Consider the following 27,721-nt stretch of genomic DNA (forward strand, 5'->3'; position numbering starts at 1 on the left):
TAAAAATGGGAACCCAGCTTTTTGTGAGAAGATTTTTCAATCATTTTTGCATCAGGGTTTCATCGTAATGCTAGTTCATGTTGAATTTGTGTGGTATATACATTTGGATAGAATGCAGATAAAATTATGATGGCTTTCTATGTGCTTACGTCCCACACTTTACACTCGGGTAGAATGCTTAGATTGTGATGAGCTCACGGTCGCAGACTTTGAATGCACCAGCATCACAAACATGTTTAAGTGCTTATGGCTTTAAAAAAAAAAGCTTGATCATTGAAATTTTCTCTACAGTCGAATTGTTTGGCTCGAAAAGTTCCAAACATCCATGCAGGATTAAGCAGATCCTGTGCCTGTTGCCGCTTGATACAGAGAAACAAAAACTAAGCGCCTCCTTTTTTCTTTCGCATCACAAAGAATTTAACAATAGAAGCAAGTCAGGATAAGACCCGTGTATAAATTCCAAACAATAAAAGAATAGCATCCTCCGCCAAATTGGTGCCTGCTTGTGTTTTTTTTTCTTCCAGTCAGATAATGGAACTGAGCTGGAAAGCATCAATAGTTTGTGGATGCACTGGAGGATAAAAGGATGGATGGATGCAGTACCGAGACCCCGTACCAATTGGTTTCAGTTCTGTTTCACTTCCTGCGAAACATTTCTCTCCTTCCTTCAAAACTCTCTTTTGGCTAAGTGAGTGAGTTTTTTTTTAAAGACGCCTGTTTTCCAATTTACCACCTTTTAGAGGAGCACAGGCTTGGCTCCCACGTAATCCAAACCCCGGGTGTGCGGTGGTTAAGCTTGGTTTATCCTTCTGCGTAATCACGCCGCCGTCCCATCGTGAACCCTGCGAAGTTCTCACAGTGACAGTTTTTCCACCAGCAACTCGGAAGCTTTCAGAAATTAATTACAAATGATTTTTATGCGGCTGCACGGTGGTAAAGTGGTTAGCACGCAGGTCTCACAGCTGGGAGACCCGAGTTCAATTCCACTTTCGGCCATCTCTGTGTGGAGTTTGCATGTTCTCCCCGTGCATGTGTGGATTTTCTCCCACATTCCAAAAAACATGCTAGGTTAATTAGCGACTCCAAATTGTCCATAGGTATGAATGTGAGTGTGAATGGTTGTTTGTCTATATGTGCCCTGTGATTGGCTGGCAACCAGTCCAGGGTGTACCCTGCCTCTCGCCCGAAGACCGCTGGGATAGGCTCCAGCACCCACCGCAACCCTTGTGAGGAAAAGCAGTAGAAAATGAATGAATGAATCAACTCTGAAGCTTTCAGAAATTAATTACAAATGATTTTTATGCAGCTGCACGGTGGCCGAGTGGTTAGCACGCAGGCCTCACAGCTAGGAGACCCGAGTTTGATTCCATCCTCCGCATCTCTGTGTGGGATTTGCATGTTCTCCCCGTGCATGCGTCGGTTTTCCCCGCCTCACGCCTGAAAATAGCTGGGATAGGCTCCAGCACCCCCTTTTATTAATGATTTTTATGCACCCCCTTGCATATGGGATTAATTGTACCTAAGCATGTAAGATACCTTGTGAGCAATTTTCCATATAACATTTTAATTATGGGCTGCACAGTGGATGAGTGGTTAGCACTCAGGTCTCACAGCTCGGAGACCCAAGTTTGATTCCATCCTCAGGCATCTCTGTTTTCCCTGTGGTTTTCTCCGGGTACTCCGGTTTCCTCCCACATTCCAAAAACATGCTAGGTTAATTGGTTGGATTAATCATGAGTTAATGGAACACCCAGTTAATCAACAACTATTTTGGTAATGCACTGATTGTTTTTTTTATATGCAAATATCCTAGGCTGCACGGTGATCAAGTGGTTAGCGAGTAGGCCACACAGCTAGGAGACCCAAGTTCGATTCCACCCTCTCTGTGTGGAGCTTTCATGTTCTTCCCGTTTCTCCGGGTACTCCGGTTTTCCTCCCACATTCCAAAAACATGCTAGGTTAATTCGCTACCCCAAATTGTCCATAGGTATGAATGTGAGTGTGAATGGTTGTTTGTCTATATGTGCCCTGTGATTGGCTGGCGACCATTCCAGGGTGTAGACAGCTGGGATAGGCTCCAGCATCCCCTGCGTCCCTCGGGTAAAAAATGAAACAATTTTAATTATGACACTGAAACGCAACATTTGACCGAAACCTAAACATCCCTTTGGTTCCCCCGTTAATGCTTTGGTTGTTGTCTTCGTTCTCTGCAAAGCAATTCTAGTCGTCTCTTTTCTGGCAAACACGGTTTTCTTCCTGCAACGATGCTCTGGCGCCGGCGTTAAGCTCGCCCATGAGTTGAACTCATTGATTTCTGCTGTCCCCACGCCGCCCCGACACAGGCCAGACTCCGGGAGCCTGTTGATTGATCTCCCCATGGTCTATCGACTGTTTTGCTTGTCTCGTCTCGTCTTCATCCTCTGTGTGCCTTGAATGTCTTATGCGAAGTACCCATTTTAGCGTCGACTACCGTTTTTAATGGCAATTATGACTTATGTCATAAACAATGACCTAAACCACACAATGATTAACAGGCGTAATTATACATAATAAGGTTTGCCTTTGCTGTGTACGGAATCAAACCTTTTGATTTCATCATTTCCACACAGTAATCTAGAATCTGTAAAATGTCAGTCATTAGTCGCATAGGCAGCACAATGAAATCCGCCTACGTTAAAGGATCAAAACGTTCCTGTCAAATCAAACGTGTGGGTTGCAATACAAGGTTTATTCTGGGATTTTTTTGAAGCTGTGGTGGTAGGCTGCATGAGTAATGCAAATACTTTTTTGACTTCAAAATAACCCAATTCGCAGAGTAATAACTTCAATATTTTCGTGATAGAAATCTGTCCTGTATAAACAAGATTTTTATTCCGAGTCCAGGGTTACGTCCCAACACCCTAAATAGGCCGACCGGCGCCTACATTAGCAGAGAACTGCTGATGTGCTCTGTCGGCCTCGGTTGTTTTTGTCAGAATATCAATTCCTTAAAGTGTCTTTGTTAGATTTATCCTGTCATTAAACATCCTCACGCTTTGATTTTTACTCACTTGAGCCAGTTAAAAGTTTGCAGGTGTATCGACGCACTGGTCAAAGCGAATGTCTGGGAGGCATGGATGGATCCGTCGGAAGCGACTTGGGCCCTTGTGAGATGCCAACTGGCTCAATAAAACCAATTTTTATTGGCTTTTTTAATTTGACGCAAAGCGGACAGGAACAAGTATATGTTAATTGCAACAAGAAATCAATGGTGTAGTGTAATAATAAATATATATTATGGGGTGGAATTTGTGGAAAAAAATATTTAGGCAGAAATGGGCTCGGTTATGAGAGCTTTGAGTTGCTCGTTATTGGGTTTTTTTACCTTTGGAGTTACCTTTTTTTCAATGGAGTCATCCCTCTGTTATTTACATGCCAATAGATGACAATAGGATATCAGATATTTGATGTTATATTTTTTTAGCTTTTACACCAGATGTACTGGAACACATAGTACCTTCCAAAAAGTTCAACTTTTGCATCGTCAGACCACAGAGTATTTTCCCAAAGGTCTTGAGGATCATCAAGATGTTTTCTGGCAAAACATTTTTTTGTTTTCGTCTTGGAATTCTGCCATGCAGGTTGTTTCTGCCCAGCGTTTTTCTTATGGTGGAGTCATGAACACTGACCTTAATTGAGGCAAGAGTTCTTTGGATGTTGCTGTAGGGACTTTTGTGACCTCTTGGATGTGTCTTGGAACTTTCCACTCCGGGGATGGTTCATCACTTTTGCATGTTTTGCATGATAATGACTCTCACTGTGGTTAGCTGGAGTCCCAAAGCATTAGAAATGGCATTATAATATTTTTCCAGAGAGTCGCTGGATTTTGTCATGTCTTAGTAATGAAAAGTTTCATTTAAAAACGGAATTTTGTGTGTGGTTGTGTTGTCATTGACGAATATTTAAATGTGTGCAATGATCTGAAACATGCAAGTGTGACAAAATAAAATAAATACGAAATCACAAAGATCGTACACACATTTTTACACCTTATCATGTCATAAATAAATAAATCAAATAAATGTGACCTCAGCTCAGAAGATGTGAAAGAGCTGCCGGGTGAGATGGCAGCAGAAGGTTCGCTTCAAGTGACTCCAAGGTCGCAGTTAGCTGACAGCGGCGTTGAACCTCAAGCAGAAGGGGCAGTCTTAATTGCTCTTTGTCTTGTGGGTTCGGTGACAACAAGGATGAGTGGGAGTTTGCAGGTGGTAAATAAAGAGCGTACCACAGCGGTATTGGACAGGGAATGAGACGGAAGCAAATTGAGGTCTGCAAATAAGTCTTCACCTAATTACAAGTGTGGAAGAGAGTTACAGAGAATGCTGTGGATTCGCACGCTTGGATTCGAGTAACTTCCAGGGGAAGCTTGTTAAAAATGCATTTACTCAGTAAAAACAAGGTGTTGTTTTTACTGTATTTTTTCTACTGAGCCTGTGATTTTTTTTTTTCCCACAAACGCATCATGTTTTTCTCAGTATAATTTTGTCTGTATACGCAGTAGCATCAGGCTGCACGGTGGATGAGTGGTTGGCGTGCAGACCTCACAGCTAGGAGACCCGAATTTGATTCCAACCTCATGCGTGGGCTACTCCGGTTTCCTCCCACATTCCAAAAACATGCTAGGTTAATTAGCGACTCCAAATTGTCCATAGGTATGAATGTGAGTGTGAATGGTTGTTTGACTATATGTGCCCTGTGATTGGCTGGCCACCAGTCCAGGGTGTACCCCGCCCCCGCTTCATACCTATGGACAATTTGGAGTCGCCAATGTCACTTTTAGTAAAGTCACTTTTAGGGTTAAAAGACAATTTACTTAAAGTCATTGTGTGTAGTTTTGCTTTATTTTAGTTTTATTGTACTGTTTTAAACTTCTTTTTGTGCTAGTGTGACAGTAGAATGCAAAAAAATGCAGTATAAGAAGTACGTTTTTCTGTACTTTTTTTCTCCACTTCTTTTTAATCCTATACATGTCATCAGGCAAGTACTCGCCAAGCTTCATTATACAGTGGTTAACTTCTTTTTACACTTGACAGTTAATTATATTAAAAACTATGGTGCGTGAACCTTTTGGAGTCAATTTAGAGTTGCCGATTAACCTAATAGTGCAAGAGGCGGGGTATACCCTGGACTGGTGGCCAGCCAGTCACAGGGCACATATAGACAAACAACCATTCACACTCACATTCATACCTATGGACAATTTGGAGTCGCTAATTAACCTAGCATGTTTTTGGAATGTGGGAGGAAACCAGAGAAAACCCATGGATGCACTGGGAGAACATGCAAACTCCACATAGAGATGGCCGAAGGTGGAATTGAACTCGGGTCTCCTTGCTGTGAGGCCTGTGTGCGAACCACTCATCCGCCGTGCAGCCGTAACTTGTATTAACAATAACTAAATACAACATTTTAGCCTTATAAATTACACAATGTCATCAGACTGTCACCACAAATAGATTGCAGTCCTGCAGGAAATAAAAATGATGTAATACATGTTGTGATATACTGTACCTTGTCCCTATGGAGCCGATGTTCCAAAACATTGTAGAACTTCATGCTATGATCCAAAATAAGGCCTCAGTGCTGGGCTGGTTGAAAGAGACCCATGCAGCGCAAATACTGGACTCATCCTCGGCGCTCGGCAACCCACGCTACACCACTGCGCCGATGGATTTAGAAAGTGATGTCATAAAAGCTCCTGTGGGTGGACCAGTGGCTTTCTCAATACTGATGCTGTAACACATGTCCGTGTATTCGTTTAATGGCTCCTTCACTCGGCCTTGTTGTTGGAAGAAGCCGCCAACCCCCTACCAGGCCTTTTGTTCAGAAATGGTCACAAAGGGTTAAACCATTAGAAACCCCTGGGGAGCAGCTGCTGTGTGATCAAATATATCGGACCAAATATTAAAAAAGGACACATGAGTGTGGTGTAATATCAGTTTGCTTTCTCAGCATGCCTCTTTTTAGTCGAATTGAAGATAGTCACTGCAGGTTCTTGTCCATAAAGATTACTCTATGTATGTATGTCCATTATTCCTCGCTTCACAGAATAATGATTAGGTGACACTAAACACAAAGTGAAGGTTCAAGATGATTGGCAGCTCATATCTTGACCAGACTGCTCATGTTTAAGCTCTACTTACTTGATTAAAAGCAGCTTTTGCTTATCTCTTTAGGGAGTATTTTAGTATTCGGCTATACTGAAATCCATCCTGGATTATTTCAATTCACTAGTCAAATAATCTGCTGCAGACAATCAATGTTATTATTAATAATGCATCTTACTTGCTAGAAATATTTCAGTATTGAACAAAGTAAAATTTGTTCTCAATCAGAAATCACTCCACACTCTTTATTGCTCTCTGGTTCTACTATATCTTACTTATTGTGTGGAAATATGGGCTAATATAAAATATAAAAGCAATCTTCACTCGCTGAATGTACTGCAAAAAAGGCCAGTAAGGATAATTCATAATGCCGCCTACAGAGAACATACTAACTCCTTATTTGTAAAATCACAAATACTTCAACTTGCTGATATAGTTCATCTTCAAACAGCTAAAATAATGCATAAGGCTAAAAATAACGACTTAGCAGTATGTGGAATTAAACTATGGAATGGATTGAGTAAGGAAATCAAACAATGCACAACGATGAGCCAATTCAAGAAACAATACAAGCAGTTGATGTTTGCTAAATACAAGGATGAAGAGTCTTGAACCAGTCATGATGTGCTATATATATCACTATATTGACACTTACTATGGTACCCATTATGGCATTGGATGCTCATATCACCTTGTCAAATAAAACTAAAAAAAAAAAAAATATATATATTATGAAAGCAGGAAGTGAACAAATATAACAGTTACTGATTGTCCTTCACACTTTTCTTTCCAAGATGTTGTTTGCGGTGCCCATCAGTCTGTCCGTCCATCTCCATCTCCATTCGCCATTAATCTTCCAAACAATGAATTGAAACCTAGTGACTCTATCACTCCCATTATCGACTGCTGCAGTCGTCTCTTATTTATGTTCCATTTTTCAAGCGTTCTTCCTCGCTCAGCCACTCTGTGATCGCCATGTAATGTCTCTTATGAATAATGCAGACAGCAGACAAAAATAGTCGCACTGCTTTTTTCTTGGCTCAGATTAGTTTTGCAAGAGTTTGACAGAATTGTTTTTTTTAATATATATATATATATATATATTCAGGAGTGTCTGTGAAACTGAAATTAAGATATGAAGGTACTCAGGTTCCCAAAGCTTGGAAGAGTTTGTTACTGAAACAGAAGAATGTCTCTTTGTGAAAGGAGGACTTATTTGGTAATGGTAATGGTAATGGTAATGGTAATGGTAATGGTAATGGTAATGGTTTTATTTCATTTGAACATGCATCAGATTACAATTGAATGCATCCCATAATCAGTTCCCAGTTCCACATGTCCAAAAGGAGTAGGAAGAAGCAAAGCTTATTAAATCCTACCCCTCCATCTGGTACTTTTACAATCAGTAGCTGTTACATTTGTTCACTTCCTGCTTTCCTAATTTAATTTAATTTAATTTAATTTAATTTAATTTAATTTAATTTAATTTAATTTAATTTAATTTAATTTAATTTAATTTAATTTAATTTAATTTAATTTAATTTAATTTAATTTAATTTAATTTCAGGGCAATATCATTAAGAAGATAGACATAGACTTCCTTTATTGTCATTGCACAATAACACAGCAGTGAAATTACCAACAAAATGACGTTGCCTGGCTCCCGTATAATAATAAAATAATAATAAATAATAATAAATAGATGACATCAAATATGAACAACAAATTGCACAAATAGCCAATATCAAGTATATGTTGATAAAACCTGTTTTTATTACCCGATGGGGCAGCCATGATTAAATCCTATGAATTCAGCCAATAAGCGACTGCCCTACGACTAACACAGACGACCTTGCATTTTGCCCAAAGTCAACTCGGAAATACTCCAGCTCAGATGGTGACCCTGAACAAGATAAGCAATAGAGAATGAAATGAATTCATGAAAGTGGTTTTGCAGATGTGTGAGAATATGAAATGTCCATCAGACAGTAAGATGTAGATAACTTTAGTTTTTGCATTATGCAGCTGACCACAGTCTCGATGTTTCACTCCTTAGTGGTGCTCGTCTCGTTTATGCATTAGGAAAAGACTGTTATGCATGATTATACTGCTGAGTTTAGAAACTGGATTCATTGGATGAGCGCCAGTCATGCAACTTGTGAGCACGAGCAACAATTTTTGTCATTTGAAATTGTTCAGTTGTGAAGTGTAACGCAAAACAAACCAAGCTGACTTTATTTGGTGTATTCGGAGTGGGAGCTGATATTGAAGCGTTCATGGTTCATGGTTGTCATGGTGTTCCGAGCAGTGGATGTCCGAGTTAGTATTCTGATGCCCTTTTGTACCTGACGCATGAAAAGCTGTCCCATTTCAACAGATGCGTCCAATAATGGTACGATCAAAGTTTAAATTTAATTTAATTTTTTGTCCCGTACCGAAGTAAGAGGTGATATGAGCATCCAATGCCATAATGGGTACCATAGTAAGTGTCAATATAGTGATATATATAGCACATCATGACTGGTTCAAGACTCTTCATCCTTGTATTTCGCAAATTTATTTTATTTATAAATTTATTTTATTAATTTTTATAAATTTTTATAAATTTTTATTAATTTTTATTAATTTGTATTAATTTTTTATTAATTTTTATTATTTTTTTTAGTTTTTAATTTATTTTTTTGTCTTCATCATCAACTGCTTGTATTGTTTCTTGAATTGGCTCATCGTTGTGCATTGTTTGATTTCCTTACTCAATCCATTCCATAGTTTGATTCCACATACTGCTAAGTCGTTATTTTTAGCCTTATGCATTATTTTAGCTGTTTGAAGATGAACTATATCAGCAAGTTGAAGTATTTGTGATTTTAGAAATAAGGAGTTAATATGTTCTCTGTAGGCGGCATTATTAATTATCCTTACTGACCTTTTTTTGCAGTACATTTAGCGAGTGAAGATTGCTTTTATAGTTATTACTCCATATTTCCACACAATAAGTAAGATCAAAGATCTGGAGGAATAGTTTGAAAAAAATATTACAAAGTGATGCGCTCAAGGCTGTGTGATTTTTTTTTAAAAAAAATTAAAAATTTCCACACAATAAGAGAACAAATTCAAATTTTGAACACATTTTGCTTTGTTCAATATTGAAATATTTTGTGGGGCATTCTAAATAGTGTTATCAGGAAAAGTAACAAGAAGACAGACTATGGTGACTATAGGGGTGTTACATACAGGGCTCTAATAATGGTAAAAATCATATTTAAAAAGCCATAAACAGGATAAACAGCAATAAAGCAGGGACCTGAACAAGAATTCTGTTTTGTCATGCATTTTTATTGTGATTAGTTTTTGCAAAATTTGCTGTGACATTTGTGCGCCCTAAATAAACCAGGATGCATCAGACAAACTATTAGGTTGACAGCTAATCAGCTTTCATTATCGGGCCGACCAGAGGTTGATGACTGTATAACAGATGATATATGATTATCCTTCTACAGTAGTGATTTTGTATATTCATTTTTTTCCAAACTGCTCGCTCAGCTCCATCGACCCGTAGTCTGCTTATCGACGCAACTAAAAGGCCTCAGTTTAAATCACTGACCTCATATTACACCGCATCCTCCATACTCAGCATCGACTAAACATGTTGGCCGATTCCTGTCGTCACGTATACCAAAGTACAAAAATGTAACATTACTTCAATGTCCAAATTAGAAGCAGACCTAATTTTTGCTGGCGCTCGGCCCAGAACTGCATCATCATGTTTCACTGGTAATTAAAACTGATGCTAAGGAGCCTGTTAAACTGTCTTATGTATTAAACATTGCATAACAGCAAAACGTGGAAATAAATCACACTAGTAAAAGCAACTGTTTATCAAAATGTTTATAACGCTATCAACCTAATGAGTTTCACTTCTTCAGAATGAATCAAGCTTTAAAACAATGTTAAAGTGGTATAATGTTTAAGTTCTGGCATTTTAACCGAGTTGCTCAAGTGTAAAAACGTCTCCGATTGACTTGAATGGTCGATTAGCAGGCTGAACAGGAAACCTTTGACTCATCCATCCATCATATCGCTGCAGAGGGGCTTAGCTGTTCCCTTTGTACATGTTCACGCAATGCACGTGTGTCCTTGATGATCCAAGACCAGAGAATGAACCAGCGTGTCCTAGAATATCAATGAGCCTAATGAATCTTCCTTATTAAACACAAACAAGCGCAGGTCTGCAGGGAGGGGTGAGTCGATGTGCGAGACTGGGAAAAGGGATGAAGTAGAGCAGAGATCTGGGGCGCGTCTTCACCCACCTACCAGGATCACCCTTGCAACATGAGTTAAGCTCCACACATCCATAAGTCATAAGCGCTCTAGAAATAATGATATGGACAACTTGTTTCGTTTACCGTAGTTTCCGGCGTATATGACGCTGCTTTTTTTTTCTCATACTAAACCCTGCAGTGTGTGCAATAGTGGGACAAATTTAATACATGACAATATGAGCTGGAAACCTCATATTACAAAATATACAACACAAGGTGGCCAGAAATATTTCAGTATTGAACAAAGCAATCTTCACTCGCTAAATGTACTGCAAAAAAAGGCCAGTAAGGATAATTCATAATGCCGCCTACAGAGAACATACTAACTCCTTATTTCTAAAATCACAAATACTTCAACTTGCTGATGAGAAATATGATCGTATGCTCATATCACCTTGTACTTCGGTATGTGACTAAATTAAATTAAATTAAATTAAATTAAATTAAATTAAATTAAATTAAATTAAATTAAATTAAATTAAATTAAATTAAATTAAATTAAATTAAATTAAATTAAATTAAATTAAATTAATAAACAAAACCTTAAACTATATTATGAAAGCAGGAAGTGAACAAATGTAACAGTTACTGATTGTAAAAGTACCCGATGGAGGGGTAGGATTTAATAAGCTTTGCTTCTTCCTACTCCTTTTGGACATGTGGAACTGTGAACTGATTATGTGATGCGTTCAATTGTAATGCCATAATGTACTCATTATGGCATCGTATGGTCATATCACCTCGTACTTCGGTACAGGACGAAAAATAAAAATAAAGAAATACAATAAAATATTAAATAAAATAAAAATAAACAATAAATAACTAAATAAATAACCTTAAATTGTATTAGGTCATTTCACCTCATATCGGTACGTGACAAAAAATAAATAAATAAATAAATAAATAAAATATTATTTTTAAAAAAATACAACTTCAAACAAACTATATTAGGAAAGCAGGAAGTGAACAAAAAATTACAAAAAATTATTATTTAAAAAAAAATACAACTTAAAACTTAAATTATATTAGGAAAGCAGGAAGTGAACAAATGTAACAGTTACTGATTTTAAAAGTACCAGATGGAGGGGTAGGATTTAATAAGCTTTGCTTCTTCCTACTTCTTTTGGACATGTGGAACTGGGAACTGATTATGGGATGCACTCAATTGTAATCTGATGCATGTTCAAATGAAATAAAACCATTACCATTACCATTACCTTCAGACTCTTATTATTCTTTACCGCTTTAAACACGGCAAAGTACCCTTCACGGATGTTTGTATGTGTGCGTCTGAGGTGTGTGTGTGTGTGTGTGTGTGTATATGTGTGTGTTAGCGAGATGCATCAGGCTCCTTAAGAGGTGCTGGCAGACAGGAGAGAAGCCTGTTGTCACATTTATTTTTTTATCATTACCTTCCCTCACCCTCCTTCATCTGACTCCCTTGGAAGTTAAAAAAGTAATCAAAGACTCAGCATCTGACAGCTGTCGCATCACTTGTTCTGCTCTAAAAAAAAAAAAAAAAAAAAAAAATCTTTTGCAAATACAGCCGGCTTCTCTACAAAGATTCATGGGTGATGAAAATGTCTCCAACCTGTCACGGGGGACGTATGCATTTTTAACATCTCTGCTAAATGGAAGATGCTTTACCACTTATTTAACAGTCCTGCTCCCCTGATCCTATCATAGGAAAGGAGCAGGCTTTTATCCTCATTGCTGGGGAACTTTTTGCTCCCCGACGGTGTGTCCTGCCCTTCACATGACCACCATGGATTTAATATGCCTCGTACAAGGCTGCACAAAGAAAGCTCTGCTGTGCTCTCAACTGATGTTACAGCAGATTAGGAGCAATGTCACTCGCTGTGGGTCAACGGGGTAAATGACACGAGGAAAAGCAAATGAAACAACAGCGTTGTTGCAACGTGAATCACACACGTCCAGACTTCACACATTGACCGGCATTTGTCAGGGCACAATTGACAGCAAGGTAAAGGTACTTACGTATATATACGTATATATATATGCCACTTTTTTCCATCTTTGAAAAAGAAAATGACCCCCGTACAACAATAGAAATTGTGAGGATCCATTGTGTGTTGCATAGAGGTAAGTTAAAAATGTGAATGGCATGATATCAAAAACATGTTTTTTGAGGAATACCTGGAATATGAAATGATAAAAAAAAATTTTTATGAAGATATTTCAAGAAAACAACCTGACCGGGTCATTTTTGACCCACTTATGGAAGGTTGGGGTAGTAACACAAAAACAAAAATTTCTTAAAATGTATAAAAGGTAAGTTAAAAATATGAATGGCATGATATCAAAAACATGTTTTTGAGAAATACCTGGAATATGAAATGATAACAATTTTTCATTACAAAGATATTTCAAGAAAACAACCTGACCGGGTCATTTTTGACCCACTTATGGAAGATTGGGGTAGTAACACAAAAACAAAAGTTTCTTAAAATGTATAAAAGGTAAGTTAAAAATGTGAACGGCATGATATCAAAAACATGTTTTTTGAGGAATACCTGCAATATTAAATGACAAAAAAAATTTCATTACGAAGATATTTCAAGAAAACAACCTAACCGGGTAATTTTTGACCCACTTATGGAAGGTTGGGGTAGTAACAGAAAAACAAAAATGTCTTAAAATGTATAAAAGGTAAGTTAAAAATGTGAATGGCATGATATCAAAAACATGTTTTTTGAGGAATACCTGCAATATTAAATGACAAAAAAAATTTCATTACGAAGATATTTCAAGAAAACAACCTGACCGGGTCATTTTTGACCCACTTATGCAAGGTTGGGGTAGTAACACAAAACCAAAAATTTCTTAAAATGTATAAAAAGTAAGTTAAAAATGTGAACGGCATGATATCAAAAACATGTTTTTTGAGGAATACCTGGAATATGAAATGATAAAAAAAATTTAATTACAAAGATATTTCAAGAAAACAACCTGACCGGGTCATTTTTGACCCACTTATGGAAGGTTGGGGTAGTAACACAAAACCAAAAATTTCTTAAAATGTATAAAAGGTAAGTTAAAAATATGAACGGCATGATATCAAAAACATGTTTTTTGAGGAATACCTGGAATATGAAATGATAAAAAAAAATTTTTATGAAGATATTTCAAGAAAACAACCTGACCGGGTCATTTTTGACCCACTTATGGAAGGTTGTGGTAGTAACACAAAAACAAAAATTTCTTAAAATGTATAAAAGGTAAGTTAAAAATGTGAACGGCATGGTATCAAAAACATGTTTTTTCAGGACTACTTGGAATATGAAATGATAAAAAAAATTTTTTTATGAAGATATTTCAAGAAAACAACCTGACCGGGTCATTTTTGACCCACTTATGGAAGGTTGGGGTAGTAACACAAAACCAAAAATTTCTTAAAATGTATAAAAGGTAAGTTAAAAATGTGAACGGCATTATATCAAAAACATGTTTTTTGAGGAATACCTGCAATATGAAATGATAAAAAAAATTAATTACGAAGATATTTCAAGAAAACAACCTAACCGGGTCATTTTTGACCCACTTATGCATCTAAGCGTTAATGACGTGTGACAAACATGCAACAAAAATAACACAATCAGGAAAATTTTATCTTTTGTTCTTTATTCCTGAGACCATCCATCCCGGTCTTGAGCTCAAGAGCGATGCAACGGTTTACTAAATGTTTTGAGTTAAAATTGTCATAGGCTGGAGTGGAAGGAGTGTTGAAGAGGGTTCCGCAGGGGTTTTAACAAGGGGAATGGCCCTCAGCATGAGTCTAAGTGTGTGCTCTTCTCAGCTGAGCATAATGGACAGTTTAAGCTCCTAGCACTCCCATCAAATAGACAGGCCTGCGGTTGGAGCTAATGATGGCACTTCATCTCTATTATTGAGTATTCATGATGATGGATGGATTTTGCGTCTCTCTGTGCATAGATTGATGTGTGAGTAGACGGCAGGATTATACATAGGACTTAAAATCAACTTTTCCTTGCATAAGTGTCTATTTAGGGTGAATTATGTTTTGAGTTGAAGAAAATAAGTGTTGCATTTTATTGTCTCTTCAAGGAAGATGAGCCGATCGCGGGAGTCCCCAACAGCAGAGACCGCACCCACATCAGCAAGTTTCTTACCGAGCGCCATAAGAAATTGCCATGGAAACCAGAGGTAATTACTTTCTCCTATTTTTGGATCTTCACTTAGCACTGAATCTTCTTCAGGGGAGCCTTTTAGCTCCCATCTTCAGGCATTGAGGTCCAGTACTTTTTTTTTTTTTTGACTCATCAACCATAACTTCTCATGGTGACTCATATAAGTATCAATATTTTATAAGTAATGGACCTTATTAATGAAGAATGTTACTGTGATATTACCTCAAAATATCATTGAGAAGAAGATGCTGCTGCCTCACAGACGATCATTCCCATTCCATTTTGAGTTTGTATTTTGTAGACTTGATCTGGATTTTAAGTCGCATTCGTCACAAAATGTGTCACAAAGAGGAAAACACGTAGATCTGAGTAAGACACATTGCAGCTGAGTATTAGCACAACAATAGGGGAAACAATAAGGGTCCCATGATTGACCCCTGGGGAACCCCACAAGTCATTTTTACGACTATTTGATCTGAGACAATTCCTGTCTTGCTGTTCTCCAGATAGCACTTGAACCAGTTTAGAGAATCCCATCCAGTTATCTAACCTCATTAATAAGATCACACGTTCAACTGTGTCAAAGGCAGTCCTCAGGTCTAGCAGAACTAAAACTGATGTGACATATTAATTATTTGCCGTGTGCCTCGGTGACAAAATATTTCAGCAGTCACTCAATTTGCGAAGGTGCTGCAGTGGAATAATGAAAAGCTTTCAGCAGACTCGGGTCAAACATTGCAAAACAATTCTTCTTTTGCTCGCTCAGCTCGCTATCTGTCCTAATTACCGGCACTAACTTGTTTTCCTGGTGCACAGCCAAAGTGGCAGAGGTCCGAGGGGCCACCAAGCTGGCGCTGTCAGAGGGAGTACGCTGTGGCTGGTGGAGGTAGAGTAGGGCCATATGCCAGCTGTCACAGCCTGATTGCGGTCACACAGGCACGCCGGGGTATTCATACGAGCTACATGCACCTTTGTTGCGCGCTATTCCGCAGACGAAGGATGCTCAAACTGTGACTCGAACTCAAAGCCATGCAACTGTACAGTATATATTATTAATTATAGTTATTGATTAAACAGTGAGTAGAATTCTATATGAATCAACAGCATCATTAGAGTAGTGCATAGGAATGCACTTTTGTTACTTGTAATTAAATAAAGAGAATTAACACAATTACAATTAGGAGACCCGAGTTCAATTCCACTCTTGATTGGCTGGCCACCAGTCCAGGGTGTACCCTGCCTCTCGCCCGAAGACGGCTGGGATAGGCTCCAGCACCCCGGCGACCCTTGTGAGTATAAGCGGTAGAAAATTAATGAATATTCAAGCATTATTAGAGCCCTCTAGACATGAAATAACAACCCTATATTGACCTTTAAACTCTTATTACCCAAATTTTTAAATATAAAGAAATAAAACCTTTTAGGGGCTGCACGGTGTAGCAGTGGTTAGCACACAGGCTTCACAAATAGGAGACCCGAGTTCAATTCCACCCTCGGCCATCTCTGTGTGGAGTTTGCATGTTTTCTCAGGGTATTCCGGTTTCCTCCCACATTCCAAAAACATGCTAGGTTAATTAGCGACTCCAAATTGTCCATAGGTATGAATGTGAGTGTGAATGGTTGTTTGTCTATATGTGCCCTGTGACTGGCTGGCGACCAGTCCAGGGTGTACCCTGCCTCTCGCCCGAAGACGGCTGGGATAGGCTCCAGCACCCCGGCGACCCTTGTGAGGATAAGCGGTAGAAAATTAATGAATATTCAAGCATTATTAGAGCCCTCTAGACATGAAATAACAACCCTATATTGACTTTTAAACTCTTATTACCCAATTTTTTAAATATAAGGAAATAAAACCTTTTAGGGGCTGCACAGTGTAGCAGTGGTTAGCACACAGGCTTCACAAATTCCACCCTCGGCCATCTCTGTGTGGAGTTTGCATGTTTTCTCCGGCTACTCCGGTTTCCTCCCACATTCCAAAAACATGCTAGGTTAATTAGCGACTCCAAATTGTTCATAGGTATGAATGTGAGTGTGAATGGTTGTTTGTCTATATGTGCCCTGTGATTGGCTGGCCACCAGTCCAGGTTGCACCCCGCCCCTTGCACTGCTAGGTTAATTAGCAACTCCAAATTGTTCAAATTGACTCCAAAAGGTTCACGCACCGTAGTCTTTAATATCAGTAACTGTCAAGTGTAAAAAGAAGTTAACCAGTGTATAATGAAGCTTGGAGAATACTTGCCTGATGACATGTATAGGATTAAAAAGAAGTGGGGAAAAAAAAGGACATAAAAACGTAAACTGCATTTTTTTGCATTATACTGTCACACTAGCACAAAAAGAAGTACAGTAAAACTAAAACAAAGCAAAAGTACACACAATGACTTTAAGTAAATTGTCTTTTAACCCTAAAAGTGAATGTACTTCTTGCTGAGGTAAGTAAGTTTCGCCAAAATATCAGTTCAGGGTGTACCCCGCCTCTCGCCCGATGACAGCTGGGATAGGCTCCAGCACCCCCTTGCGACCCTCGTGAGGATAACACTCGCTAATAACTAACCAAAGACCAACCAAACGACTCCGTTGTGTTTTGCTGTGCCTTTACATTCCAAATGACACGCAATTCACACACCAAACCAGCAAACCACTTCCTGAATCAGTCACATGGTACAGTGCTTCAGGAAGTGCTTTAGAACGCACACTCATGTCATCAAACCATGATCTTAACCACACTTCATTTGGATTTTTGCTAATGACTTGACACACAATTTGAATCCTCGGTACAGATTGTAACATCGCAAGCTAAATTTAAAAAGAAAACCATTTAACATGTCACTAATTGTGAACAAAAAACATACCAAAGTACTAGTGGTACCTCTCCATGGGTATCACTGCAGTCAGGTCTACTGAAATCATACCCCCCAGAGACCGCCTGTGAGAGACTTTCTTCAAAGTCATGCTCTGTTGGCAATGTCATAGATAAACAGCATAGCATATGCATTCACAACTGGGAAGCACATAGTGTTAGAATCCATAGCGGAACAGGCAGTCATGCTCAACATTAACAATGATTTTAAGCCTCTTTGTCCTTCTTTGTTAGCGGCACGTTCACCTGCCCTGAAATCCACTGTAGAGTCGGTCTGGGTTCTTTTGCACAAAACTAGGATAAGGTATTAAGCCAGGATATATTGGTTATTCTGGTTTAATTTACCCAGTGATCCAGTTGAATGGTTAGTTCACTGGTCAAAACACATGGGTATCACATTCAACTATAACTACTAGCCACGTATACATGGACCCAAATATTCCAATTCCATATTTGGGTTTAAATTTATACCTTTATATGAACCTCATTCCGAAAGAAAAATGCCAATTCGAATAAATATATAATCGGATTCCCAGGGGTGGAATATTCCTTTCCCCAATCCGATTGAGGTATCTTGTACTCGCTCAATCGGAAAGTTGTCAGACTGCGTTCTTCTTCGAGTTCTGTTGTTTATTGGCGCTTGGCAAGCAGCTTTGGTGTGCATTAGCGCCATCTGTGGAACAGAATCTAAACCCTTCTATACGCCATTCACAAGTCCGGTTTTATTAAAAAAAATTAAATACATATCTATATAAAACATGTGCCGAGCTTAATTATAAAATATTAGCAAGATTGAACTTTATCTTTTCCTGTTCCCGGGTCCGTTCTTTCAGCGAATGCTGAGATATGACGTAACACGCAGCTCCAGACGTTCTTCGATTTAAAAAAAAATGGAGGCGAGTAATCGGGACTGGACTGCTAAGGAAAGTTTGTTTTTGATTCAAACTAAATTTCAAGACTGGACAAAAGAAAAACTGGGAATACGGAGTTATTCCAACAAGTGAAAGAAGTCGGTATCACGTGATGTTGGTGTTTACGTTTTACTGGGCATGCCCTATTGACTATTCTGGTTGATTATAGCGGCGCATGTAGACAAGAGATTGGAATATTCTTTTCCATGTATACCATTGCTTTCGGAAAGGTCATTCGGAAAGATCGGGTACACCCTGGACTGGTGGTCAGCCAATCACAGGGCACATATAGACAAACAACCATTCACACTCACATTTATACCTATGGACAATTTGGAGTCGCTAATTAACCTAGCATGTTTTTGGAATGTGGTAGGAAACCGGAGTACCCGGAATATGAAAACTTCACATGTAAACATGGCTATTATGTAAACATTTGTCATCATTCATAACTCAGTCGGGACTATTGGAGCAGTCATATTTTCATGTTGAAGACACACAAAGCCTAAATGTTTTGTAATTATGCAATAATCCCAGACATGTGGGAACGCTTTCTCCGATACGTGAGGTAAACGGAGGCTAGATAAGAAGCCTCGCTGCTGTTTGACAAGCACACTCATGTTTTTATGGATGTAATTTTAAAAAAGCTCCATGAGGTGCTACTCAACATGTAAGTGTGACTACAGCAGAGAACAAGAGGCGTGATGAATTTTATTCCGCGGCCTGTCTGTCATCCATCTGCCTATCCAAATACTGGATCAAAAACAAGATTACAGATGTCTCATTTTCATTACAAGCGTCTTATTGCGATAGGACCGTTGATGGACGGATGGGTGCTATCGACTTTCTGCATTGGAAATGCCGGCCATGACAGGGAAACATGTAATCAGTGAGCAGATGGCAGATTATACAAACCCCATTACAGACGTTGATGAGTCTAGAATATAGATCACATGAATCTCGTCTTCTATTTCTAGTCCGCTCCTCGTTCTTATGACCTCATATTAACTTTGCTGATGAATATGAACACCATTTGTGCTTCTTTGACCACTGGTCCACCCAACCTGTCCACACTTTGGACACCTTCCCCGGTACCTTTTTCTGGAGTATCACTTGGTTACATTTTATTTACAAACACTTCTATGCTAGGACTACGTTAAAAAGCCATAGCAATTCAGTATGTGGAATCAAACTATGGAATGGATTGAGTAAGGACCTCAAACAATGCACAATGATGAGCCAATTCAAGAAACAATACAAGCAGTTGATGTTTGCTAAATACAAGGATGAAGAGTCTTGAACCAGTCATGATGTGCTATATATATATCACTATATTGACACTTACTATGGTACCCATTATGGCATTGGATGCTCATGTCACCTTGTACTTTGGTACGTGACAAAAATAAATTTTTATTTTATTTTATTTTATTTTATTTTATTTTATTTTATTTTATTTTATTTTATTTTATTTTATTTTATTTTATTTTATTTTATTTTATTTTATTTTATTTTAAATTATTAATGTTATTTTATTTTATTTTATTCATGTAATGTTTATTTAAAATTATTAATTTAATTCTATTGAATTTTATTGAATTTTATTTGATTTTATTGAATTTGATTTAATTTTATTTAATATATTAGGAAAGCAGGAAGTGAACAAATGTAACAGTTACTGATTGTAAAAGTACCAGATGGAGGGGTAGGATTTAATAAGCTTTGCTTCTTCCTACTCCTTTTGGACATGTGGAACTGGGAACTGAATATGTGATGCATTCAATTGTAATCTGATGCATGTTCAAATGAAATACAACCATTACCATTACCATTACATTTAAACTGTAAAATAGCATATAATTGTATCATAAGAAACTCAGTAAAACTGCAGTAAGACTTGTGATGCATTTAATGTCATTGTAATCCGAGGATGTGTGCATGGATTGATATTTAAAAAATTATTGGTGTACCTTTGCCAGGAACATCATGTCTCACTTTCCTGATCCAAATGGGATTCACAGTGTCAGCTGGTGCGATTCCTCATCAGCGGGTGCAATGAGCGGCCATTTGTCAGTGCCTGATGCCAGCATGAATGCAGCAGGCTGCACCAGACTTGGAGGAGTGAGAATTTCGGATTTGTTCTCCTCTTGATGGTGCAACCAGATGGGTGGCGTAGAGTGGAGGGTGGAGATTTCGGGTAGCGGCACACGGGGCGATATGCCAAGATAAATGTAGGAGGAAATGGGCAAACGGCGTCTTCTCTTGTTTTAGCTGTATTTCATATCTCAAATCTTCATCTTGCATTCTTTCAATTTTCTTTTAGGAGTGTCGCAAGATTAAAACGTAATGAGAGTTCTCTTTTAGACGAACGTTGTTTCCTGAGAACAAGGCAGGACATCATATTATGAACTATGATATCACATCATATGGAAGTGGCAGTGTGTTTGGTATTATTGGAACTGCAAAGTGTAAACCTTGCAATCCAAACTACCTTGGTGTGCCCAGTGTCAGCGACTGACGTGTGTCTGTTTTTTCTGTTTGAGTTGAACAGCTTTTGCTTTGATGTAAGCTACTTAAGATTTGTCAGATCAAAACATGTAGATGGTCGGACTTGTCTGAATACTTAATCACTGAACAGGTCGATTTACACGAGCACCATTGATCACTGGTTGTGCTTCGTTACGCACATCATATGTAATGGTAATGGTTTTATTTCATTTGAACGTGCGTCACATTACAATTGAACGCATCACATAATCAGTTCACAGTTCCACCTGTCCAAAAGGAGTAGGAAGAAGCAAAGCTTATTAAATCCTACCCCTCCATCTGGTACTTTTACAATCAGTAACTGTTACATTTGTTCACTTCCTGCTTTCCTAAGATAATTTAAGTTTTAAGTTGTATTTTTTTCATTAATTTTTTTTTTGGGGGGGGTTTGTCACGTACCGAAGTACAAGGTGATATGACCATCCAAGGACATAATGCGTACTATAGTAACTGTCAATATAGTGATATTGTACAAGAGATCTGTGTTGCCAATCTTAGCAACATGGCTGCTATTTTAAGCGAGAAGAGTTGTGCATTAAAAGTCAAAGTCAGGAAGTGTTTTTTTTTTTTTTGCTTGAAGTATCCGTCGTGCGCACCTTCGATTCTACATAAGCATCACCATGCGATGTTGGTCTTAAAACTGAATAAACCCCATCACAATGCAATCCAACCCAGCCAAGAAGGATGACCTTGGATACAGTCCTGCGTCCCCTGGCAACAACTTATCTTCCTAGCGGAAACAAATGGTTTCCTTTTAAATACCAAAGGAATTCTACTAATAATGCGTATTTGTACGAGTGCCATCTACTTGAACTTCTGAATGACTCCGTTTCAAAGAGCAGACACTCACCTTTCTGATACCTGACTCGATTCTGTTGACCCTTATTTTGACCATTTTTTGACACAAATATTAAGAGCAATCTTTGTAAGGATGCTCACTGACGTTACGGAGTCACTGGAGAAATGCGACCCCCCCCCCCCCTTTCGGGTCAGGCCATCTGTTGAAACGCCTGTGTGATAATAATGTAGAAGAGTGACACCTCCCTTCACTATGGACCCGCTTTTAAATGTAGAAACGAGTAAGCTGCTGAAAGGCTCTCCTTGCTCACTTCATCAACCGAAGCATGACATGATTTATGATTTTTTTTTTCTTTTATATCTTGAGGTCACTTAGACTCTACGGATTGATGGATGATACAGTTGGAGTCCTGTAGTCCCTGGAACTGTTTTTCCGTTCAAATAAACCATGCATGACAATAGACTTTATTTGTCCATTTGTTTTTGTTTAGCAGGCTACTTCCTGGTTTGTGGAGAATGACATAAAATGTTACAAATATTTGAGCTGTGGTATATTTGATTTTGGACACCATAGCATTATTCTGATTTAAACATCCCTGTATTCACACCAGATTTTCACCAAAAAAATGAATGGTTTTTAATGTTTTATTCTAGGTGTGGCTTTGTTAGTCTAAACTGGTTCTGGTGCTGAGTAAACTGAACTAGACTACTTGCTGGGGGAGAACTACTTTATATGGCGCTCGGATCATAATATTGCACAATTGTTACAGAGATGGGAGGAGCAATAAATGATAAAGATTCTGACTGCAACACAGCTCTTATATACGTACTTTCCCGAGAACAGGTGGATGTCAGCGTCACTAACAGCCATCTATTTGCAGCAAAGGAGTAAACATTTACATTTGTTGACTTTTACCATATGTGACAGGGCATGTTTGTTCAACCTGAGAGCTTCACTTTTACCCAGGTTTCAGTCTGCACAGAGCATTTTATGTAGCTTTTTCTGGTACACAGAAATGCATGACACCAGTAAATGTAACGTGGAAGCTGTTGCAGATGGTGTCTCAGATCATTTTATTGATGGTTTGTACAGATAAATTAATGAATATGATCAAGTTAGTATCAAATTAGTAATTTTGTGATTTTGATTAATGATTAATCACATTAAAAATAATAATCATGATTAATCACCATGTATGACTGTCTAAAACGTGTCAATTTTTCTGGATTTTATGAAAAGAAAGAAAAATGATGACACATATAACGTATTTTCCGGACTATAAGTTACACTTTTTTTCATTGGTTGGCTTTTCCTGCAACTTATACTCCAGAGCATAACACCAGTAAATGTAACGTGGAAGCTGTTGCAGATGGTATCTCAGATCATTTTATTGATCTATTTGACAATCAGGTGATTGTATGCAGAACTCTGGTGCCAGCAAGGCATACTGTGGTTTGTACAGTTAAATTAATGAATATTATCAAGTTCCTAAGAGGGACTTTTTGAGGAAACAGGTCCTGTAACTAAGACTGTCAAATTATTAAACTGTTTACTAGATTAATCACATTTTTAAAAAATAATAATCATGATTAATCACCATGTATGACTGTCTAAAACGTGTCATTTTTTCTGGATTTTATGAAAAGAAAGAAAAACGATGACACAATTAACGTATTTTCCGGACTATAAGTGCCACTTTTTTCATTGGTTGGCTGTTCCTGCGACTTATACTCCAGAGCATAACACCAGTAAATGTAACGTGGAAGCTGTTGCAGATGGTATCTTGGCTCATTATATTGATCTATTTGATAATCAGGTGATTGTATACAGAACTCTGGTGCCAGCAAGGCATACTGTGGTTTGTACAGATAAATTAATGAATATTATCAAGTTCCTAAGAGGGACTTTTTGAGGAAACAGGTCCTGTAACTAAGACTGTCAAATTATTAAACTGTTTACTAGATTAATCACATTAAAAAATAATAATCATGATTAATCATCGTGTATGATTGTCTAAAACATGTAAATTTTTCTGGATTTTATGAAAAGAAAGAAAAATGATGACACATTTAACGTATTTTCCGGACTATAAGTTACACTTTTTTTCATTGGTTGGCTTTTCCTGCAACTTATACTCCAGAGCATAACACCAGTAAATGTAACGTGGAAGCTGTTGCAGATGGTATCTCAGATAATTTTATTGATCTATTTGACAATCAGGTGATTGTATGCAGAACTCTGGTGCCAGCAAGGCATACTGTGGTTTGTACAGTTAAATTATTGAATATTATCAAGTTCCTAAGAGGGACTTTTTGAGGAAACAGGTCCTGTAACTAAGACTGTCAAATTATTAAACTGTTTACTAGATTAATCACATTAAAAAAAAATAATAATCATGATTAATCACCATGTATGACTGTCTAAAACGTGTCATTTTTTCTGGATTTTATGAAAAGAAAGAAAAACGATGACACAATTAACGTATTTTCCGGACTATAAGTTCCACTTTTTTCATTGGTTGGCTGTTCCTGCGACTTATACTCCAGAGCATAACACCAGTAAATGTAACATGGAAGCTGTTGCAGATGGTATCTTGGCTCATTATATTGATCTATTTGATAATCAGGTGATTGTATGCAGAACTCTGGTGCCAGCAAGGCATACTGTGGTTTGTACAGATAAATTAATGAATATTATCAGGCTCCTAATAGTATTTCTATTGGAGGGACTTTTTGAGGAAACAGGTCCTGTAACTAAGACTGTCAAAAGATTAAAATGTTTACCTGATTAATCACATTTAAAAAATAATAATCATGATTAATCACATGTATGATTGTCTAAAACGTGTAAATTTTTCTGGATTTTATTAAAAGAAAGAAAAATGATGACCGTATTTTCCGGACTATAAGTGGCACTTTTTTTCTTTGGTTGGCTTTTCCTGCGACTTATACTCCAGAGCGACTTATAAATGAACCTATTCAGCCTGTTCTCTGTTCTTTTATTGTTAAAACTTGCCTTCCAAGAGGACGTAATGTCTGTTTTGGTCAAGTAGTAAAATAAATTACCCGCAAAAAAAAGGGACTTATACTCCAGTGCTACTTATGTATGTTTTTTTCTACCTAATTATGCATTTTTGACCTTGTGCCATTCATACTCCGGTGCGACTTATAGTCCAGAAAATACGGTATTCCCATTTTTAAGTGGATATGTTTTTACAGCCAAAGACCAAAATGGAAAGTAATGTAATTAACAACTTAGGTTCTTCCATTTGTCTCCCAGAGTGTTGATGCTATTCTGTTGCCATAGTAACACCATCAAAAAGTGTGTTTTAGGACACTGGAGGGAGATTAGCATACAAGATGTCTGTCCTAATAAAATGTGCAATGGCTGACGTAATGTCTGTTTTGGTCAAGTAGTAAAATAAATTACCCGCAATAAAAATTGCGACTTATGTATGTTTTTTTCTCCCTAATGATGCATTTTTGGCCTATTAAGCCCACTTAATATCCACATAGACGCACAATGAAGATGTTTGGATTATCAGAGTTCGGAGTGTCCGTGAAAGCACCTTGAGAATGAGGAAGGTAGTGTTGTTCCCAGGACGAATGAAAGAGAGATGGGTTTGCGAATGGGATACATACAATATATGGTGTTGGAATTGAACCGTTGTTGATGCGTTCAGGTCAGAATAAAGTCATAAAAGTGGGGATGCTACACTGTGCCTTTGATTGAAACATTTAAACGTAATGATCGAAATATATGAATTACCGCCAAATAGGACAAAAGATGATCGTTTCCGGTGTTCATTCTATAGCTGTAATCGTTTTCTAGTATGCAAATGAGATTGTGTATTTTTTGTGTGGAGTTCCTCAAGGCTGATTCGTGCCATTTGTCACCGTGTCTCGTGTGCTCCTTGTGTAATGTCGACAAATGTCAGCGTATGGTCAGGGGACGAGCCCTGACTAATTGTTGAATATTCTGGGTTCACACACTCCCATGACGCTGCTGATGTGCTTGGTCAACCTTCTCTGATGGGGACCAAGCACGCGCTCATTTCTGGTGGGCATGTGTAATACCTATACAGGCGCTCCTCGTTTTCCGCCATTTCGTGGTTACAACGCATTCCCATAAATGATTAATGGATGGATGAATACGTAATATATCATAGCGGGTTGCTTCACCGAGGAAGGAGAAAGTCATTTTTTTTTCCATTACATTTTTAACTTTAACCTACAGTATATCTCCCGAGCAGGCGTCAAAGAAAAGGAAAGCTGTTCGACTGTCGTGATCATCATAAAAAAAAACATTGGTAGCTTAAACACATCAAAGAATCTGCTTCTATGAAATGAACAGTGATAACCAAAGGAAGTGTAGTGTTTTCGTTATTGAGTGTGAATGCGCCTCTCTCCCTCCTTTGCAACGCCCCTTTCTATGTAAAAGACAACAATAGGCATAAAATTAAGGAGTTGTTAATTATTAGTTAAATTCATAATTATTTTTATGATTGCATATTATGTCATGAGCTGCATTGCGGTTGAATGGTTAGCGCGCAGGCCTCACAGCGAGGAGACCCGAGTTCGATTCCACCCTCGGCCATTTCTGTGTGGAGTTTGCATGTTCTCCCCGTGCATGCGTGGGTTTTCTCCGGGTACTCCGGTTTTCTCCCACATTCCAAAAACATGCTAGGTTAATTAGCGACTCCAAATTGTCCATAGGTATGAATGTGAGTGTGAATGGTTGTTTGTCTATATGTGCCCTGTGATTGGCTGAATGAATATGAATGAATGAATATTATGTCATGCACACGTCTGGTTACCGTGTGAATGACACCTTTGTGGGGATCGTTTTTTGGAACTTTTCCGTTCCATCAAGACTGTGTCTTAGTGCACAAAGCAATGTCCATACAAATATGAATGGATGATTTCGGTGTGGAATAGCTTCATAGCACCGAACCTGACTTCGACCCCATTGGACGCCTGAACTGGAACAACAGACCTGTGGTCCAATGTGACTTGTGACCTCAATATTGTAGTTCTGGATGAAAGAACAAACACCAACATCATGACTTCCTGAAAGGGTGGGCTACAGCAATTTTATGATGTCTTCAATTTTCACTTCCTGTCGTGTGGTTTTTGTTATGGTTTAATATTCGCAAGGTTCCTTTTTAGTGTTTTATGAAAGTTTCTGGACAACACGGTGGTCGAGTGGTTAGCACGCAGACCTCACAGCTGGGAGACCAGTGTTCAATTCCACCCTCAGCCATCTCTGTTTGGAGTTTGCGTGTTCCGGGTACTACGGTTTCCTCCCACATTCCAAAAACATGCTAGGTTAATTAGCCACTCCAAATTGTCCATAGGTATGAATGTGAGTGTGAATGGTTGTTTGTCTATATATGTGCCCTGTGATTGGCTAGTGACCAGTTCAGGGTATACCCCAAAGACAGCTGGGATAGTCTCCAGCAACCTCCGCGACCCTTGTGAGGATAAGCGGTAGAAAATGAATGAATGAATGAATGAATCCACTAACCATGTTCTGTTGTTCTGTGTGATTATCTGTCTGCAGTATAAAGGCCAGGCCAACCTCCATGTGTTTGAGGACTGGTGTGGCTCCTCGATAGCCCAACTCAGAAAAAACCTGCACTTTCCCCTCTATCCTCATGTAAGTATTAAGGATTCTTCTGTTTTGGGGACTAAAAATTGCATGAATAGAAAAATTGTAATGCATTTTTAATTTTGACTTCGGATGGTGTGCTTGCTTGTTAAGTTTTATAGCAAAACCTCACTAATCAGTAGTAGAAAAGAAGCCATATTGAGGCAAATCCTCTCTGAATTACAAAGCTAACATGCGCCTCAGTATTTGCCATTTAAACCCAAAAGGACAACTTAGTCCATAAATGCTAGTGAGTACTTGGATCATTCTAGACGGTTTGCTGTTCGTGCATAAAAATAGTTCAAGCTGCGGATGATG

The 27,721-nt window shown here is 38.2% G+C and overlaps 1 protein-coding gene across 2 annotated transcripts in view; it reads left to right on the forward strand.

Annotated features, from left to right (window-relative positions):
* b4galnt4a (beta-1,4-N-acetyl-galactosaminyl transferase 4a) overlaps window positions 1-27,721 on the forward strand; it is a 148,453-nt gene that overhangs the window by 74,590 nt on the left and 46,142 nt on the right. For both annotated transcript variants that reach the window (XM_078793182.1, XM_078793167.1), the window contains exons 3-4: window positions 14,555-14,653; window positions 27,317-27,412. In XM_078793182.1, coding sequence (XP_078649308.1) covers window positions 14,555-14,653; window positions 27,317-27,412 — 195 coding nt within the window. The remainder of the gene's footprint in view (window positions 1-14,554; window positions 14,654-27,316; window positions 27,413-27,721) is intronic.

This window comes from Doryrhamphus excisus, linkage group LG1 (genome assembly GCF_037039965.1).
Source record: "Doryrhamphus excisus strain RoL-2023G ecotype Guam linkage group LG1, RoL_Dexc_Guam_v1.1, whole genome shotgun sequence".
Taxonomy (NCBI): domain Eukaryota; kingdom Metazoa; phylum Chordata; class Actinopteri; order Syngnathiformes; family Syngnathidae; genus Doryrhamphus; species Doryrhamphus excisus.